The 17,345-nt window shown below is 34.7% G+C and overlaps 2 protein-coding genes across 3 annotated transcripts; both read right to left on the bottom strand.

Annotated features, from left to right (window-relative positions):
- Positions 1-1,011: 1,011 nt before the first annotated feature.
- LOC141652833 (uncharacterized) lies at positions 1,012-8,930 on the bottom strand. Of its 2 annotated transcripts, none has more exons than XM_074460438.1 (5): positions 8,755-8,929; positions 6,597-6,836; positions 6,382-6,463; positions 1,667-1,745; positions 1,012-1,274 (listed from the first exon to the last, which is right to left on the bottom strand). In XM_074460438.1, the coding sequence occupies exons 1-5, from the start codon at positions 8,842-8,844 to the stop codon at positions 1,199-1,201; spliced, it is 567 nt and encodes a 188-aa protein (XP_074316539.1). In that variant the 5' UTR covers positions 8,845-8,929; the 3' UTR covers positions 1,012-1,198. The 2 variants fall into 2 exon arrangements, 1 of the variants encoding a protein (XP_074316539.1); XR_012547261.1 differs by having other exon boundaries at positions 1,034-1,409; positions 1,524-1,745; positions 8,755-8,930.
- Positions 8,931-11,531: 2,601 nt separating this feature from the next.
- Positions 11,532-16,017, bottom strand: LOC141652832 (drimenol monooxygenase-like). Its single transcript, XM_074460436.1, has 2 exons — positions 14,073-16,017; positions 11,532-12,474 (listed from the first exon to the last, which is right to left on the bottom strand). The coding sequence occupies exons 1-2, from the start codon at positions 14,976-14,978 to the stop codon at positions 11,869-11,871; spliced, it is 1,512 nt and encodes a 503-aa protein (XP_074316537.1). The 5' UTR covers positions 14,979-16,017; the 3' UTR covers positions 11,532-11,868.
- Positions 16,018-17,345: the final 1,328 nt, after the last annotated feature.

Below are 17,345 nucleotides of genomic sequence, written 5' to 3'. Positions count from 1 at the left end.
TCAAATGCTACTCATTTCAGGTAGCTTATTTAACCAAATAAGCTACTTGTCAAACGCTTACAAAAAATTAAGGTACCTAAAATTTTGATCAAATAAGCTATTTTGACCAAACCAGGTACCTGAAATGTCTTGCCAAACGGAACCTAACTATTCTTTTTCTCACGAACCCTGTTATATCCTTTTTCTTAGTATACAGAGTAATGTTTTTTTTTGTTTTCAAGGTTTTAATTCATACATGACATCTATTTTTTCCTTAATTAATTCACAAACTCCATTTGATCACATTTGTTTGTCACTTTGGAAGAAATGACGGCAGAAGATAAGATAACAATCGCAATTGTAACCTAAAATTTGTGTGATGACATGAATTCTGTTCATTCTGTTCGAGTTAAACGTGCATAAATCAGCCGTGACGCTTGCATAACCACTTTTTTTTTAATGATTTTTTTTTTTTTGTTTGATATAGATATGAAGTAGGACTAAACTGTGAAATCTTCGTTTGGTCTTTGTTTCTTGCAATGACGAGATTTCCGTTGACATGTTCGTGGCCCATTATTATTAGGTTAGGCATATAGTGATATGGATTGATTTTGTGTTTTTGAAAACAACAAATCTCTTTTTCACAAACGTCACAACCAAACGGCAAATTAATAATAAAAGTTATGATCGAGTTCACACACTATAACGTAAAATTTGCAAGAATTGGGAAAAAAAGAACTTCGACAAAAAAATAATAAATTCAATTACTAGGAAGTAATAATAAATACACATTTTTTTATTTAAAACAGACATTATCCGTCTTAAGCTTAAGAAAATGAATGATAATCCAACAACAAAGCAAGCTATATTTTCACAATGGGAATCGAACCCTTAAAAGTCAGAAGCTTGACTCTTTACCATTGGGGTCAACCCTTAGCGTTAATAACATAACAATCTTTTAAATCTACCGCAAATTAGCAAATAGTTTTAACAAATTCTACAAGTAAATGTTAGTTAGACCTGTCATTAAAAATCAACCATTTTTTAAACCCCTTAGGGTCTAGGTTACATTGACATATTCATTCCTGTACTCTGGTAGAATGACAAGAAACATTAGACTACTACAAATGACAGTCGTATTTCCGCACTAGCTGGCTAAATATTTACAAGAACATTCAAAGCTATGCCGTAGTAATGAACCTACCTTTCCACATACTGATCAAGAGTCCTTTGAATTCCCAGCTGCATTTCCCTCTGAAATGACCGCAGAAAGCTTCTTCTCCAATTCAACTAGACTGCACATTCATTGAGCACCAATTTTTCGCATATGATGGAATAAAACTGAATGTCGTACTAAATTATCCCCACTTTTGTATAGTGAGGCAACAGTCGGTTCAATGCAATACTCAAAGCTAGTTAATATGCGTCATCTAGAAACAGTTTCTCTATATGTTCAAATGTTCAATAAAGGGGTAACCAATTTTATTACCTACATCGGACACCTTTACCTTAGAATAGGCAAAACCTGTTGAGTAATGGGTTACTGCTATTGTTGATACGTTGAGGGAGAAGCGAAAGTGAGGAAGAAAGGATAGACAGGGATTGGGTGAAAGTGAATACCACCAATGCTGATAGACAATGTAATTATGTGATTGCAAATCAGAATGGGGATAAAAGCAGAACTTACATCTCATACTTGCATAGAGCTTCTTCCCGTTTTACTCGATACAGATTGCTATCCTTAGGGACATTCGTCAATGGATTAGCTGCAAAATGAATCATTGAATGACAATCATAATGACAAAGAGCCATGACAAAAGACGAATCCACTTGGGCTAGTCATTCCAGCAAAACTGGCTGCTAAGGGTGAAAGAAACTGGTAAAGCATCTAGACATGAGATAACACCCCAGCTTAAAGGAAAAAGAGGTGCAGCACAGAATATGGATTATCTCAATAAGTAGAAATATACTATTCCGTCTAAGTATCTAAAACGACTGAATTTCGTTCTGGCACAAGTATTAAGAAAGTCTAGTGGGCGGTAGATATCCAACTCTTAGTGAAGTACTATTCCCTTTAGTTTAACAATGGGCCAAAGTGAATAATGAGGCAATTCCAGAGAATTAAAGGGAGCCATATTCTCCATCCTCAACTGTTGTGACTCGCAAAACCATATATTTTTACTTATAAGCAAGCAGATATCACATAGTATCGTCCATTCACAGCTCAATGTGAACGAACATCAACAGCTAGACTGCAACTCCCATTCAAATGGATCTAGATAAATATGAAAAACACCACGGATATATTTAAAGACACAAGTTACACAATTATAAGCTGTTCCAATTTTGTTGTAAAATCTGGTCACTGATTTCCTAAAACCTCTAAATGCTTTTGCCCAATGCTAAATGACCCTCCCCTAACTTAAACTTACGGCCTGACCTTCCTAGGTTGACATAATAAGCTTGTAGGTGGCCCATTATTCTAGGATGAACACAACTCTTCCCTCCCACCAGTAAGAATTATTTTAACAAGGATCAACAATGCCAAAAAGCAAAAATAGCTGTGAGATATGTCAACATACACAATGGTATAAATGTTACCCAATGCCATAGTCCAAACAAAAGCTCGAACTTTGAAATGAGCCCTCGCATTTAAAAATGAAATAAACAAATGAAAAATAAATTTTGCTAATATAATGAAGGATTTACAAGAAAAAGAACTCATTCCGTCACCGGTCCACATCCTAGTATCACACTATCACCAATGTCACCCTACTGGTGCAACATATACGGTCAAAGTAAACAATTTAGCATCCTACAGTTACGTTCACAGATTTTAATCTATATACGTTGTATGTTGTCCCTAAAGGACAAGAAAAGAGAACTGCTATCCCCCACTAGTCCAATTGTATCCAGAAGTCGTTAAAACTCGTCTATGTAAGATGCATAGCATTAGACCACGCCAAAATTACACCTTTATAATGGTTCGGTCCAATGGAAACAAATAATGACTATACCATATCCATAGGTGATAAGAGTCACAACTCACAAGGTTTTGTACTTTCTACCGAAGATAACCACCCAGACTAAAAGACTCGATCAAACATGCCATTAAACCTAAGGAACCTAATCAATTTTGAACTGTTTGCCTGCAAATGAATATTTATTCTGTGATGTTCAGTTGGGAGGAGAATAAATATAAAGGTCCTTTTTTTATAGGATTATTTTATAAGAATACTCCAACCTATTGACTGTCTTCTCAAAATACTCCGAACTTCAAATTAACTCACAATAAACTATACAATTAGGCCCCTCTTCTCATATTACACTCGAGTTACCGGCTACCTGTTTGGCAAGTCACTACCTTTCATTCTCCATACAAATCCACCAATGACCCACCCTACCTTTATCATCACCAACACTACAACCGTAGTCACCATCCACCCAGAACCACCTTGTTCATCAGGCTTTGACAATCCAGGTACTCTAAGTCCCTATTAACAACACTCAAACCTTGAACTGGAAAATCAAAAGACGTCATAGAGGAAACCAAATAATTAATGTTGATGCAATTTCTTAAACTCCTTAGTTGGCTAACATTAAAAGTTTATAAATCCAAAGAAAATGTTCAAACTAGTTGATTAAACTTCATTATTATGCTAGATTTTGGTGGTACTAAATCTGTGTTCTCTATAAAATCCTCCAACAACCTTTCGACCCCCAAATTAACATTTATCCCCAAATCAATTTGGGGATCTAGGGTTGCGTTAAATTATCTCGATTGTTGGTGAAAGAGTACGGCGACAACGAGGAAGAGGCAAGGCATGTCTGTCAAGAGGCACGAGGTCGGAGTTACAGTGGTCGACAGTACGAAGGCGAGGCACGGCTGCCGTTGACTGTGCTTTATAGACGAAATTGGGAGATAAGGAGGTGAGGTTTGAGAATAGTGGTCGACGACAGAAAATTGCGGCAGTTGCGAGAGGCTGCAGTGGTGAATGGTGGCCGAGTATGGTGTGGGGATATGGCTGGTGAATGGAAAAGAATGGAGTGACAGTGGTTGGAGGGTGATGGAGGACCCACTTAAATTTTTTTAAGCTGATTTTACAGGTTAAAAATGACTCTAAGTATAATACGAGAAGACGGGGCTAATTGTATGGTGTATTGTGAGTTAAATTGAAGTTCAGAGTATTTTGAGAAGACGGTCAATAGTTTAGAGTATTCTTATTAAATAACTCTTTTTTATAATAGGCAACGACCACAAATTGAATAAGAAGGCTCTAACTATTCTCCTAAGTTTGATGTAGCAATACATGTTAAGTCCTCATGGTCAGTAAACTAGGACGGTAGGACCAATCAAAAAAGAAGAGAAAAGGGTTTCCTGTCCAAGGAAAAATATGCAGGAGATTCATATTAACCTTACAGATTGATCAAATAATCAAAATCTCTAGAACTAACAAAGCCACAAATCAGTAGAACAATTGATTAGGCTTATTTCATAGCAAGTGTAATTGAGAAGTAAACCGTCAATGAATAATAGGGAAATCGTCTGTATTAACCCTAATGTTGCAAGATTGCCGAGTTGTCACCTACACTTTTCGAGCATTATCCACAAAAACCCCAAATGTCCCTTTCAACAAATTTATAACAATTTTCTGATCAAGTCAGATTAAAGACTAAAACTATGATTAAGAGCTAATTGCAATAATAGATGCAACAGAAGTACTCAATTTTCTCTCTATCCTCACCATCATTCATATCTCCAAGTCTCCAACCACCCCAGCTAATAGTCCCGTCCCTCTCTTGGATCCCCAATGCAACCTCCCCTCCCATCTCTTGATCATAACGCCCAGCAATCCTCTCCCTTCCTCGCCCAACCACTTTCCTTTGGTTGAGAAGGCTATCGGACGTACCTATTCTTTTCTCCTTTACCCCAGCACAACTTCAGCTTCTTTGCAGACATTTGATATCACTGGTGTAAGCTTTATGCCACATCAAGCACCTGTCTGGGCTGTCTAATACCCCAGAAATGCTCGTCGACATCTTCACAAGCAGGTTGGGGTACAGGATTAGGTTCAGGAGCTTGGAAGACTTGCAACTTGCAAAAACAAAGTGGGAGAAAGGTTGTAATGTAAATGAGGAAGGATATCGAATACAGCGAATGTCTTTCCTGGTGTTTCATTTGAGATAGAATCTGTAGGGACTCGCTAGCAATGGTTTGGAGGGGAGTAAGAGAGGCGAGGAGGTGATGGAGGGGTTGATAGGAGACAAGGTGGTTGTGCCATTGGGAATGTGAAAGGAGGACGGACAGTGCCAAGGAAGGGTGGGGACAGAAGAAATAACCAATTAGTTGTAAATGAATTTTAGTTCAAATACTGAATTAATCCTTATGTTTTTGGATTCGCTCAAGTAGCCTACGAATTGTGCACTAAATTGAATCGCAATCTACTTGCACACAGGTTTCACCAACTGACCAAGACACATTAGTTTGTCTGAATTCGTATTGGATGGCTAAACTTAGCAAATTTATTAGTTGTGTGGATAAAGAAAATATGGAATTTCAAAGATTGGCTCGGAAGTGTTGAATATCATGCTTAGACGCTTAGATCCACAATATATATTCATTTACATAAGTATTTACTAAGTTTTGACGTTGGCTTCGTTTCCAAAAGAAGATGACGGGCATAACGTAATATTCATTTAGATGAGAAAATAGTAAGTTTTGCATTTATCATTATATCTGGCTAGTATTTTAGTTTGGTTATTTGTTGTCTTCCTTTATGAAGAGTCTTTAGCAAGATTATAATGTTTGATTTTCTTTATTTCAGGGTAGTTTACTAATAAAATTTTGTATGTTAAATTTGACACAACAAAAATCAATGAAACGAACTTTACGAACCAGAACATTATGTTTATTATAATACACCTAACCAGAGTACTTTAACACTCAATTACGAGTGAATTACATTTGTACTACAAAGCTGACTACTTCTTACCTATTGTAACTTAATTACACAAGTCCAGAAGTGTTAATTTTCCATCCAAACATTATGGGAAAAAATCCTTCAAAAGCAATGACGGTAAAGCTCATAGTTGAGAATGACATCTATGAAAAGTGAACTAGAGGTTAACATAGATAATTCCCTAAATAATACGCAAAATAGAATCAAACCAGAAGATAAATAATACGCATAAAAGAATCAAACCAGAAGTTTGATCATCTACAATCTGCATGCATCTCTATGAAAGTATGAAACTATATATGGATTATAATTTATATGCAACAAAAAGGCTTGCTAAGAGCATATGTAACCTTTTACACTCGAAGTTATCTTTTGTTTTTTTCAGAGTAGTCACTAGAACTTATCTCATAAAAGAAAGGACTAACTTTGTTGTTTAACATACCGGAGATAGAAGCTGACATATTCGACAGTTGAAGATGATTCACATTCCTATGAGCTGTTAAATTTGGCTTAAACTGCTTACCCTATTACAAAAATTTTCAAAGTTTAGAAAGTCATACTTGATACTTGACAGGACAACCAAAAACACATTCGCTACTAGAAAGTAGAATTTTTTTGTCAAATGAAGTCAAGATAGAATCCGATAATACCAATTACCTTCTTTTTCTTGAGTATCTTGATGTGACATTTCTTAACATAGTGCATCAGATGATGACGGGAGTGTCGTACGGACAACTGATCATACACTTCAGGGTTCGCAGCCAGCCAGTCAGATATCTCATTGGAACCGATAACATCATCCAAATCTAATGACTCTAACCATGAATAAACTGGACGCCATTGATCAGTACGTTGAAAGCGAGCTGGATTTTCACCCCGATTGACATGTTTCACCACCTGTGAGAAATAGACCATATGACAGCATGATGTTTATTACAAAAATATCTCTCAAATATAGCAATGTAAGAACAGACTATTAACCATCCACTGGACATAAAAGTATTGACAAAATACAGCAGAAAGTAGAAGAAACATTGAAAAAGTCCTCATGTGCAATATGTTCAGAGAGGAAACAGTGTTTGATTCTTAGTTACTTCATATTACGTACAGTGTTCCGTTGTACTGAAATAGTGTAGCCAATGTTACTTCGACTCTTTATATAACCTCGTGTACCCGTGTCAGATATGGGTATAAAAATCGAATACTTCATTTTGAGCAAAATAATATAGCATGAGAATTTTTCATGAATAGCATAGTGAGACACTTGTACACATACCCATGTCAGGTTTAGGCACCAGCTTTTTTTAGGGAAAGATGTAGTATGTTTGTGTGTGTACGGGGAGGTTGTGATTTTGTCTCCCAAAGCAATGAGAGTAGTGGAAAGCTTCCCATGGTTTTAATGGGTATAAAATGACGTACGCAGTCGTTTAATACTTAGAGTAGTCATGACAAATTGCAATTTTGCAAATATTAGATCACTTCAAATCCATTATGTTAGAACACAACACTTAGTGGAAGAAACATTTACCCTTTGTTTGGACTAAGGGATGCAGAGTGGAAACAAATTCCCTTGTGTGGTTAGCAAATCGAGGTTGGATGAACTATTTCCCCTATTATAAGATGACTTTACAAAGTTACAATCCCTCCAACATAAGAAAGGTTTTGAGTGATAACAATCATAATACCAAGGATACATTCCTCTCCCTTTCTTTCCCTCCTCTCCCGACTCCCCTTCCCTCCTATTTTCATATCCAAACAATGCAGAAGAGAATTCCCAATTTACAGCATGTGAAACATGTTAACTAATAGGATATAAATATAATAGTTGAGTCTCAACCATCACCTTAAGGTTTTGGTTGAGATGGTTCATCTAACATGTATCAGAGCTAGTGTGACCAAAGGTGCCCAATGGGCACTCGAGTGAATGGGCATAATAGGATATAAATATAATAGTTGGGCAGCAACCATCACCAAAGGTTTTGCTGGAGATGGTTCATCTAACATTAACAGATCAGCATTCGTTCTACCATTTACTCCCAAAGAAACGGTTAGTAACTTCTCAAACCACATGTGTGTGATTTTGATTTCAAGTGTTTTCTCTCGTTATAGCTCACAGAACACTATGTCTTTGGTTATCCTGAATGTTCAAATGTTTTAGCAGATTTATACGCTGCAACCAGCAAGTTTCAAAACAAAAGATTCAAACTTTTTCACGAATATGAATTAATCTTGAGGAGGCATTCATTTATCTTTGTCCCATTTAACCATTGCTAAAGAACATTTAAGTAACGATTGTCTGTAGACAAAGCTGACGGAACGACAACGAAACTTATTCATGCCACTACAAACTACACACAGCAATAGGCAAGGCCTCAAGAGCCACTAGCGGATCTATGTAGAAGACTTCAACGTCCCAGGATACCCAAAAGCTAAATATTTTGTGCAATTGTACTAAATAAACAAGTTTAAATATGTCCTCCGTCCGTCTTAGTCATTTGTTTACCTTTAATTAAAATAACTCTCACAAAGAATATAAAAAAAAGGTAAACAAATGAACGAGACGTATCATATACTAGTGGAGGTTCACATACGTAATTCAGCCCAATTCTCCATCCTTTGGAATTTATCAAATCCTAAATACGGAAATCGAAACCTTCCACAAAATCCCTTCGTGCCAATGTGACACAATAAGTTTTTGTATTCTTAAAATAGAAATGACAACAATTAACAAGACACCGAAAATTGAAATGGGATAACAAATAATCGGGACAGAGCGAGTAGAAAGCATATTTAAACGAAGGTTTGGGGAAAATACCTGGGAGTGAGATGGTAAGGAGGAGTGTATTTCAGCAACGCCAACAGTAACAATAGCACCCTCTTCTGCGTTTTCTATTTTCTCTTCCATTTTCCCCCTTTTCTAAAAATTAAAAAGGAATGTCACAATAAGTTTACACTTCTGCCTTCCGGTCTCATACTAGATCACCGATTTGCGCACAAGTTTTACAACTTTTATTTTTATAATATAAAATTATTTATAAATATAAAATTGGTACCTTATTAATTATTCACATTTCTTAACTGGTACTCCCTCCATACCACATCAATAATAACATTGACTTTTTCGCACTTGCCGAGACACGTTTTGCAACGTAAATATATTTTGTTACACATTATTAAAAATTATAAAAATTTGATATTCTTATACTCACTTTCATCCACAATAAACCTCCCATTTTATTTTGGCACAAAAATTAAGGAAACACACTACCCCACCATATAATTAAATTTGGACCACACAAATACACTACCCCACCATACAATTAAATTTGGACCACACAAACACTTACCAAAAAAGGAAATAGGGAGGCTATTGTGAATAACCGAAAAAGGAAATAGGGAGGTTTACTGTGAATGAGAGGGAGTAGCATTTATGACGATAAATCAAACAAGATCTCACATGACTATATTTTATCTTATAGATTAAGAATAATATCGAAAATCCCCTACGACCAAGAATAGTGGCAAAACGGTCAATGTTATCATTGGTCTGGTATGGAGGGAGTACTATATATAGAGTTTCCCATAATGACACCCCAATATTAGATGAATTGTAAATTGTGGACCTTATAAGTTATAAGTAGCCCACATTTTTTCTATCCCACCGGTCAAAGTAAAAGCTATTAATAGCGCACATTTTTGAATTACCGCTATTTAAGGTCAATACGCGTTTAATTTAGATTATACAACTAACTTAATTGTAGTATTAATGTCATAAATTAGTTGCAGGTAATGATATAGCATTGTTTTTAATAGTAATAAAGTAACTTACTTAAAATATCTTTTGATGGCAATAAACTTTTTTTTTTACCTCTTATTAATATTATAGTATGGGTTTTTTTAGCCGATGGCCACTAGGCATAGAATAAGAAACTAAAATAGGAAAGAATTAAATGCTATTTTTATGGGAAATTGCAATATCTTGTCACTTTTACTTCTCTTTACAAGAAACACATTAAATTCTTTCCTATTTTGATTTCTTATCCTATGCCTAGTGGGCATAGGTTAGAAAAACTCATATTATATTTAGTAGAATATAACATTTAATTAAAACTACAATTTATTTATGTAAATAATTTAACTGAAAATGTCTATTTATAAAATATAATCTAAAAAATATCGTATTTTTGCACGGAAACTACGCTCTAGAAAATGGTCAATTTACTTGCACAAAGTGTGCCAAACAAAGCCTACATCTTAACGAATTTAGTAAATTGACCAATTTTCCTTTTTCAACGCTTCAATTCTTGCAATAATGTACAATTATGTACAATTATGTCAGTTGACCATATATAAGTTACATTATGGTATTAATTAGTATAAAGATATTAATTATTTAACATACACAAATATAATATAAGTCGTTATATTTTGGAAACTATTTCTAAGGTAAATAAATCATTTTAGATTTCCAAAAAATATAATATTCCCATAATTCATTATATTTGTAATTTAATTAGTAAATAATAATGATTGCTCTTAAATAATATTATAATCTAATATTTCAGATTTATTTAAGTATATAACTTTAATACAACTATATAATCATCAACTAATATGATAGTAACCACCCATGTGAGTAGTAAAAGCAACAATAGTAGCAACAGTAATTAAAGCCATACTAAATTAACAGTAATAAATGCGGGACTAATGACAGAAAAAATAATGACGGCAGAAGTAGTGAAAGTAATAGTAGTCACAACATAGGCAATGAAAGTAACGATAGAAATAACGGAGAGAGTATGAAAAATTAATTAACAATTCGATTTTAGAAAAATATTAATTTTTTTAAATATATGAGTAACAAAACTAACCGATTAACTGTAAAAATAGTAGGAGTAGTTAAAGAAACAACCGTAACCTAAAAAGTAGTGAACGTAATAGTATTAACAGGGGATATAGTGAAAGTAATAATATTAACAGCGGGAGTGGTGAACGTGTCTCATAATTATTTGATTAATTTTACATCTCATCATAATTTCAAGATATAAATTGTAAATGTATGTGTTAACCAAATTTAGCGAATTATATTTCATAAAAATAAGTTTTAAATGGTAAATAAAGGTAGCCCGGGCGTAGCCGGGCATCAAACCTAGTTTTAAGCTAATTTGTCAACCAATTTTAAGGGTATTTATAATAGAGGTTTGTCAATAAAGGTTTGTGTATTTTTTAGAGGCCTTTCTATTGTTGGGAATAAGGGTTGAGGTTCATAGACGATATTGGTTACATATTTGTATACAGGTTTGTACGATGACATGGCAAATGGTGGTCCCTAAAATGTACCCAATTTATGAGAGGAAAAAAATGGATAATTTGAAGTGGGTCATATAACATGAACCTTGAAAAGGTTTGTCTGTTGTTATGTATGAGTTTGTTATTGGAGAGGTTTGTTAATTTGATGATGTGTCATGTGACAAATCTCTTTAGAGGTTCATCTATTGTGGATGCCCTAATAATATTAGCTATCTAATCAACTTCTAATTTTCTGCTAGCTTAACAACTTTCGGCTAGCTTTAAATTTTTAACTAGCTTATTAGGTTTCGACTAACTTTCCGACTATTTTTGCCAAACAAAGTCGTCGTTTGCTAATAACAAACGCCCCAAGGGCGGTGGCTATTATCAATATTACAAGTTCATACAATAACATAAATCTTCCCTTCAACTTAAAAACAATTTTTCAATGACACATAAGCACACATCATCATATAAAGAATTATTTATTTCTCCCCAATGGTAAAAGTTTCATACTTTATTTATGGTCCCCTCCTACTCTCTTTTCAGGACATGAAACCGGGTGTAGCTTCTTATTTTCTAGCTTAATGATTAAGGAACTCCTTATATGGTACGGAGTATGAAACTCTTTATATGTTAACTAGCGAGAAACAGGAACAACACACAGTCGTTGAGCTTTCTCAAAGGTGAGACCATATTTTTCCTCCATGTCCATATTTTCCGGGGTGACACCATCTTCAAGCATCCAATCAAACTCATGAATGAGTGAAGCAAGCATCAAAGGAATCATCCGAATGGCCAATGGTATACCTGGACAAATCCGGCGACCTGAACCAAATGGAATTAGTTCAAAATTATGACCTTTGACATCGATCTCCGATCCTATAAACCTTTCAGGCTCAAACTCATCCGGTTTATCCCAAGTCGTAGGATCCCTTCCAATGGCCCATACGTTAAACAACACCATTACGTTTTTAGGGATTGTGTAGCCGGACATATTTACGTCCGAGTCGGTTTTCCTCGGAATTGGGATCGGAAGTGGGGGGTGTAATCGCAAGGTTTCCTTGACGATTGCCTGCAAATATGGTAGCTCGGTGATATGACATTCTCGAACTGAATTTCCTTTTCCGACCGTTTTTTGAAGCTCTGCTTGTAAGGTTTTGAGTTTGCTTGGATTGTGAATTAGTTCTGCCATTGCCCACTCAAAGGTGTTTGATATTGTGTCTACTCCTGCAATAAGATATTCCTAGATGGGAAAAAAAAAGTTAAAGCTTATTAAATTGACAATAAGTTAAACTACGCAGCAAAACCAATGATTTGTTTAAATTGACAAAAATTAAGAAGCTATTCTTGTTTAAGACCGTCTAAACTTAAGACGGCACTCACATCCGATTAAAATAGAGGTGATATAAAAAAAAGATCGGAAAATTCACGTGGTACCCTCGAACTTTTCCATTTTGTATATGGTACCCAACTTTTTAAGTTTGTGTACATTATATCCTCCATGTTTGATTTTTATGCACAACATACCCTTTTTGTCGCGGTAAAAAAACTCAATTGCGTATAACTCCTAGACCGGGATTTATAATCGACCAATTTTTTTTCCTAAAATGATTATCTCATCATAATCTACGATTTGTGGAAAAAAAAATTGTCGACTGACATTTTATAGGGTTTTTTTTAGCAAAAATCTCAAATCAACCATATCTTCGATCTTAAATTTCCGAATGACCATTTTCGTTTTATCAATTTATAGATCTCGATGGGATAATCAATTTGAAAAAAAAAATTAGTCAATTCCGATTTATGGTCTATAATTTATGACCAATTGAAAATTTTAAAAACGATTAAAAGGCACGTTGTGCTTGAAAATCAAATTTCAATGATATTATGTGCACAAACTTAAAAAGTTGGGTACCACGTGAAAAATGGCAAAGTTTGAGGGTATCACGTGAATTTTCCGAAAAAAGATTGTGAGAAATATTAAGTTAAGATGGTCTTAAGCAAGACCTTCTTGATTGAAGTCTTGTAGATGATTAATTGTATAGAGAGTACATACGGAGTTCATATATAATGAAAACGTATTGGAACTTGTAGTACATCTCAGATTCTAGGTTATTGTCTACGTATCAATGATTTATTTATTTTTTTCAATTTTATTTTTGAATACTATTTTAGTCAAAGTAAACAAATGATTGAGATGAGAATATTTCCGAATACATATTATTCCCTAAGAAGGGATTATTTTCGAATGCCCTTCTCCTCCTAAGGCTCTGTTTGGCAGGACATTTCATGTACCTGATTTGGTCAAAGTAGCTTATTTGACCAAAATTTCAGGTGCCTTATTTTTTAGTAAGCGTTAGTAGCTCATTTTTCTTTAACCAAATAAGCTACCTGAAATGAAATGCTACCTAGAGTAGCATTTGAGATTCCGGGTACCTGATTTGGTTTGATTTTCCGTTTTTATCCTTTAAATCTATACTATTAAATAATTATCATATCTTTTTACGTCATTTCATCAAAATCAGTTACCTTTAGTTTGTCCAACACTTTTTTATATAATCAACTACCTTATCGGTTCCTAATTTTCAGCTACCTTATCAGTTACCTTTTCAGATTTCAGTTAACTTTACAGTTTTCAGCTACCTTTTCAGGTTTCAGCTATCTTTTCAGTTAATTTTACCAAACAAAGCCTAAAAGTATGTTCTGAGCCAAGGTAGTAGCTAGAGATCATTCATGATTTATTTTTAACAGAAACATTTGTTTTCTCGCTTAATTAGTCTTTTCGTATGAGGTTACTAGGTTCGGAATGACAATAAGGTAACTAGTGCAATACTGACTTACTAAGAATAGGTGAGGGATAGCTGATGCCTCAATATACTCAGCATCGTTGGGTTTCATGTCTAACAAAGCTTCCAGAACGTCGTCACATCGGACATAATTCGGTACGCCCCTATTGCGCAATCGCTCTTGAATAACATCATTGAACATATTAAGTATCTTTTGGAGGTGAATAGTAGTACGCCGTTTGATTCCTTGGACATCTAACTTTTTTAAAATTGGAAAATAGTCTGAAATATTAGGCTTCCCCAATTCTTCAAGTATATGTCGAAATGTCTTTCGGAATGAGCTAGATAATTCGGAATCAGGAACACCCAAATCCAGTGAAATTAAAGTTGTTGATAGAACATTCAATACTACAGTAAAACCTGCTTGCCCAATATCTACCACCATCCCTGTGTTTGCACAATTTTGGACGTATGAGTAAAGGTCTTTCACCTTATTCTCTCGAATGTATCGGCTAGCGTCAAGTTTACGGGCATAAAATATGTGTGTATTGGATATTTTTCGAAGGTTTCGCCATTTTGGGATTGGGGGAAGAAAGATGAGAGAATTTTCATGGTGGTTGCTTGCCTGAGCAGCGTCAAAGACAGTCTTATTGGAGAACATAAGGTCATGTTTTTGCAGAGCTTCTTTGGCGACATCCGCCGAAGTAAAAACAACAGTTGGAAGTTGTCCAAGTTTGAGAAACATAATAGGGCCATGTATCTTAGCAAGTTCAGCTAATGATCGATGAAGTAAACGGCCAACACAAAAGAGGTTTCCGAAAATGGGTAGTGTTGGTGAAGGGCTTGGCGGTAGCTTTCTTGTATTTGATTTTCTTGGTGTTTTGGTGTTAAGAAAGTAGATTACTAATCCTATAAAACAGAGAACTAATATGATATTTAGATAATTTGCATAAAATTCCATAATGGTGTATCTAAGTTGTCTGTGTGAGTTCAGTTATGACTTATGAGGAGTGTTTTGCGAGACATTTGAGTTATGTTGCTAATTGGTCATTTCGACCTTTTATAATTTGCTTTTTTTAGAAGTTATTTTTAATTCCATAACGGTTTTGGATGATCATTTATGGCCTGTAAATATAGATATGGGAATTAGTGTAGAGAATGTCAAAGTTCCATCTCCAAGCATGTAGAAGAATTAATGAAACAGGCATGATTTTTCAAGTTTGTGTAGCTCAATCGCTTGCCTGAAAACAAAGAATCTCATCATTTTGCAAATGTCAACTTTGTCAATGAATACTCGTATAGTACTATAGTCGTATATTATAGGACAATCCTGATTTGTCAAGTTTGTCCAGCTTTAATCTTGGACAAAAGAAGTAAAATTTGAAAACATGCAACTGTCAAGAATATGAAGTTTGAAAAAAAAGAATCTCATCATTTTGCAAATGTCAACTTTGTCAATGAATACTCGTATAGTACTATAGTCGTATATTATAGGACAATCCTGATTTGTCAAGTTTGTCCAGCTTTAATCTTGGACAAAAGAAGTAAAATTTGAAAACATGCAACTGTCAAGAATATGAAGTTTGAAAAAAAAGAATCTCATCATTTTGCAAATGTCAACTTTGTCAATGAATACTCGTATAGTACTATAGTCGTATATTATAGGACATTCCTGATTTGTCAAGTTTGTCCAGCTTTAATCTTGGACAAAAGAAGTAAATTTTGAAAACACGCAACTGTCAAGAATATGAAGTTTGAAAACAAAGAAAATAGTGTAGATGAGAAAATAGTAAATTTTGCAAGTCTTTATGCCAATTGTAAGTTAACTAGTGTAGATCCACATGCATATGCGGTATATATAAATTTTTTATTTTTAGTTCTTATTTATATATTTTGAATTGAGTAAAGTTATCAAATGTATATTTAATGACAAAACCCCCTTTTTTTCATTTACTATAAAACTAATGATTAAATTTATAATTTTTCGCAAATTATTTAATGATTTTTTTTTTTTGGACGAAGCTAATAATATTAGTCTAAATTTTTGTTTATACGAAGTATATGTGTCAAGTGATTCTCTACTCATACCTAATATAATTCTACTTTTAAAATTTTATACCTAAGATAACTTTTCTTTAAAATTTATACCTAGCTTCCTCTATTCTTTCATACTTAATACCAAATTTCACCTCCGATGAGAAAAATAGTCGGAATCCCGCAAAATTTAAATTTTAATTATAAAATATGTTGTTGTATGCCTAATTTGCCCCTTGTTAACTTTACCCAATATTGTTTCTGCCTCCAACACTCCACCATCACCCCCAACACCAATACCATCATCGCCCAACGCCATCAGCACCCTACACCACCACCATCACGACCCAATAACACCTCTATTTAACACTACCACCAACACGGCCTAACATGTATTGTCATCACCTAACGACACCAACACCGTCTCCAACACCGCCCAACACCACACGATCTGACCCACCCAAAACCAACACCAACACAAACACCTCCCAACACCCAGATCCGACCCAGCATTCAAAAACCCACCACGCCACACGCCTGGACTGGATTGATGGCGAGGGAAGGAGAGACAAGGGAGGTGTCGGCGAGGGACCCTATTTTCTAGTGGTTGCGTTGCACCATGGTAATCAATGGGCTTAGGGTCGTGGGTGGAGGTTCAAGGGAGCTCGGTATTGGGGTCGAGCAATGGATGTTGGAGGCGGTTGAATGAGTAGGCGTTGACGCAAAATTGCAAATGGGGATTTTTTCTGGATTGGTGGCGGAGGACATAGAGAAGGCTTCGGTGACGGGAGGCAGAGAAGTCGCCAATAGTGGTTGTTCCTATGTGGTGGTTGTGACGGTTATGACATGTGATTGTTGATGGTTTAAAGTGATGGGATATATTGTTGTTTGTTTTGAATGGTGAGGATTGAGAAATGAGTGTTGACTGTTGATGGTTAAGGAGTAAGGGCAAAATGGTCACTTTGTTATTTTTTTCGCCGAAAACGCGGCTTGGTATTGAGTTCGGGAGAAATTAGGATATTAGGTATAAGTTTTGAAAAAAAAGTTATCTTTAGGTATAAAATTTGAAAAAGAGAGTTATATGAGGTATAAGTTATCAATTTACCCTAATAACAATAATAAAAATTTAGAAATTTAAACTTTATGAAATTAAAGCGAATTTATCTTAATTTAATTAAAAGATTATAATTTAAATTTTAATGAAAATAATATAATTTGATTAAAAGATTATATTTTGATGAAATGATAGTAATTTAATGAAAGAAGACTGTTTTTGCTTTTAAAAATGAGTTTT

Source organism: Silene latifolia, chromosome 4 (assembly GCF_048544455.1).
Source record: "Silene latifolia isolate original U9 population chromosome 4, ASM4854445v1, whole genome shotgun sequence".
NCBI classification, from domain to species: Eukaryota; Viridiplantae; Streptophyta; class Magnoliopsida; order Caryophyllales; family Caryophyllaceae; genus Silene; species Silene latifolia.
The sequence above is the reverse complement of the archived record's forward strand: the minus strand, read 5'-3'. Positions and strand labels throughout refer to the sequence as shown.

What these genes read in the sequence shown, in the direction of transcription:
- LOC141652833 (XM_074460438.1), bottom strand. Translation starts at nt 8,844, where the DNA reads ATGGAAGAGAAAATAGAAAACGCAGAAGAGGGTGCTATTGTTACTGTT. An exon ending in CCTTACCATCTCACTCCCAG is followed by an intron (nt 6,837 to 8,754) that starts GTATTTTCCCCA and finishes TATTTCTCACAG; the next exon opens with GTGGTGAAACATGTCAATCG. An exon ending in GCTCTATGCAAGTATGAGAT is followed by an intron (nt 1,275 to 1,666) that starts GTAAGTTCTGCT and finishes ATGAATGTGCAG; the next exon opens with TCTAGTTGAATTGGAGAAGA.
- LOC141652832 (XM_074460436.1), bottom strand. Translation starts at nt 14,978, where the DNA reads ATGGAATTTTATGCAAATTATCTAAATATCATATTAGTTCTCTGTTTT. An exon ending in CTATCCCTCACCTATTCTTA is followed by an intron (nt 12,475 to 14,072) that starts GTAAGTCAGTAT and finishes TTTCCCATCTAG; the next exon opens with GAATATCTTATTGCAGGAGT.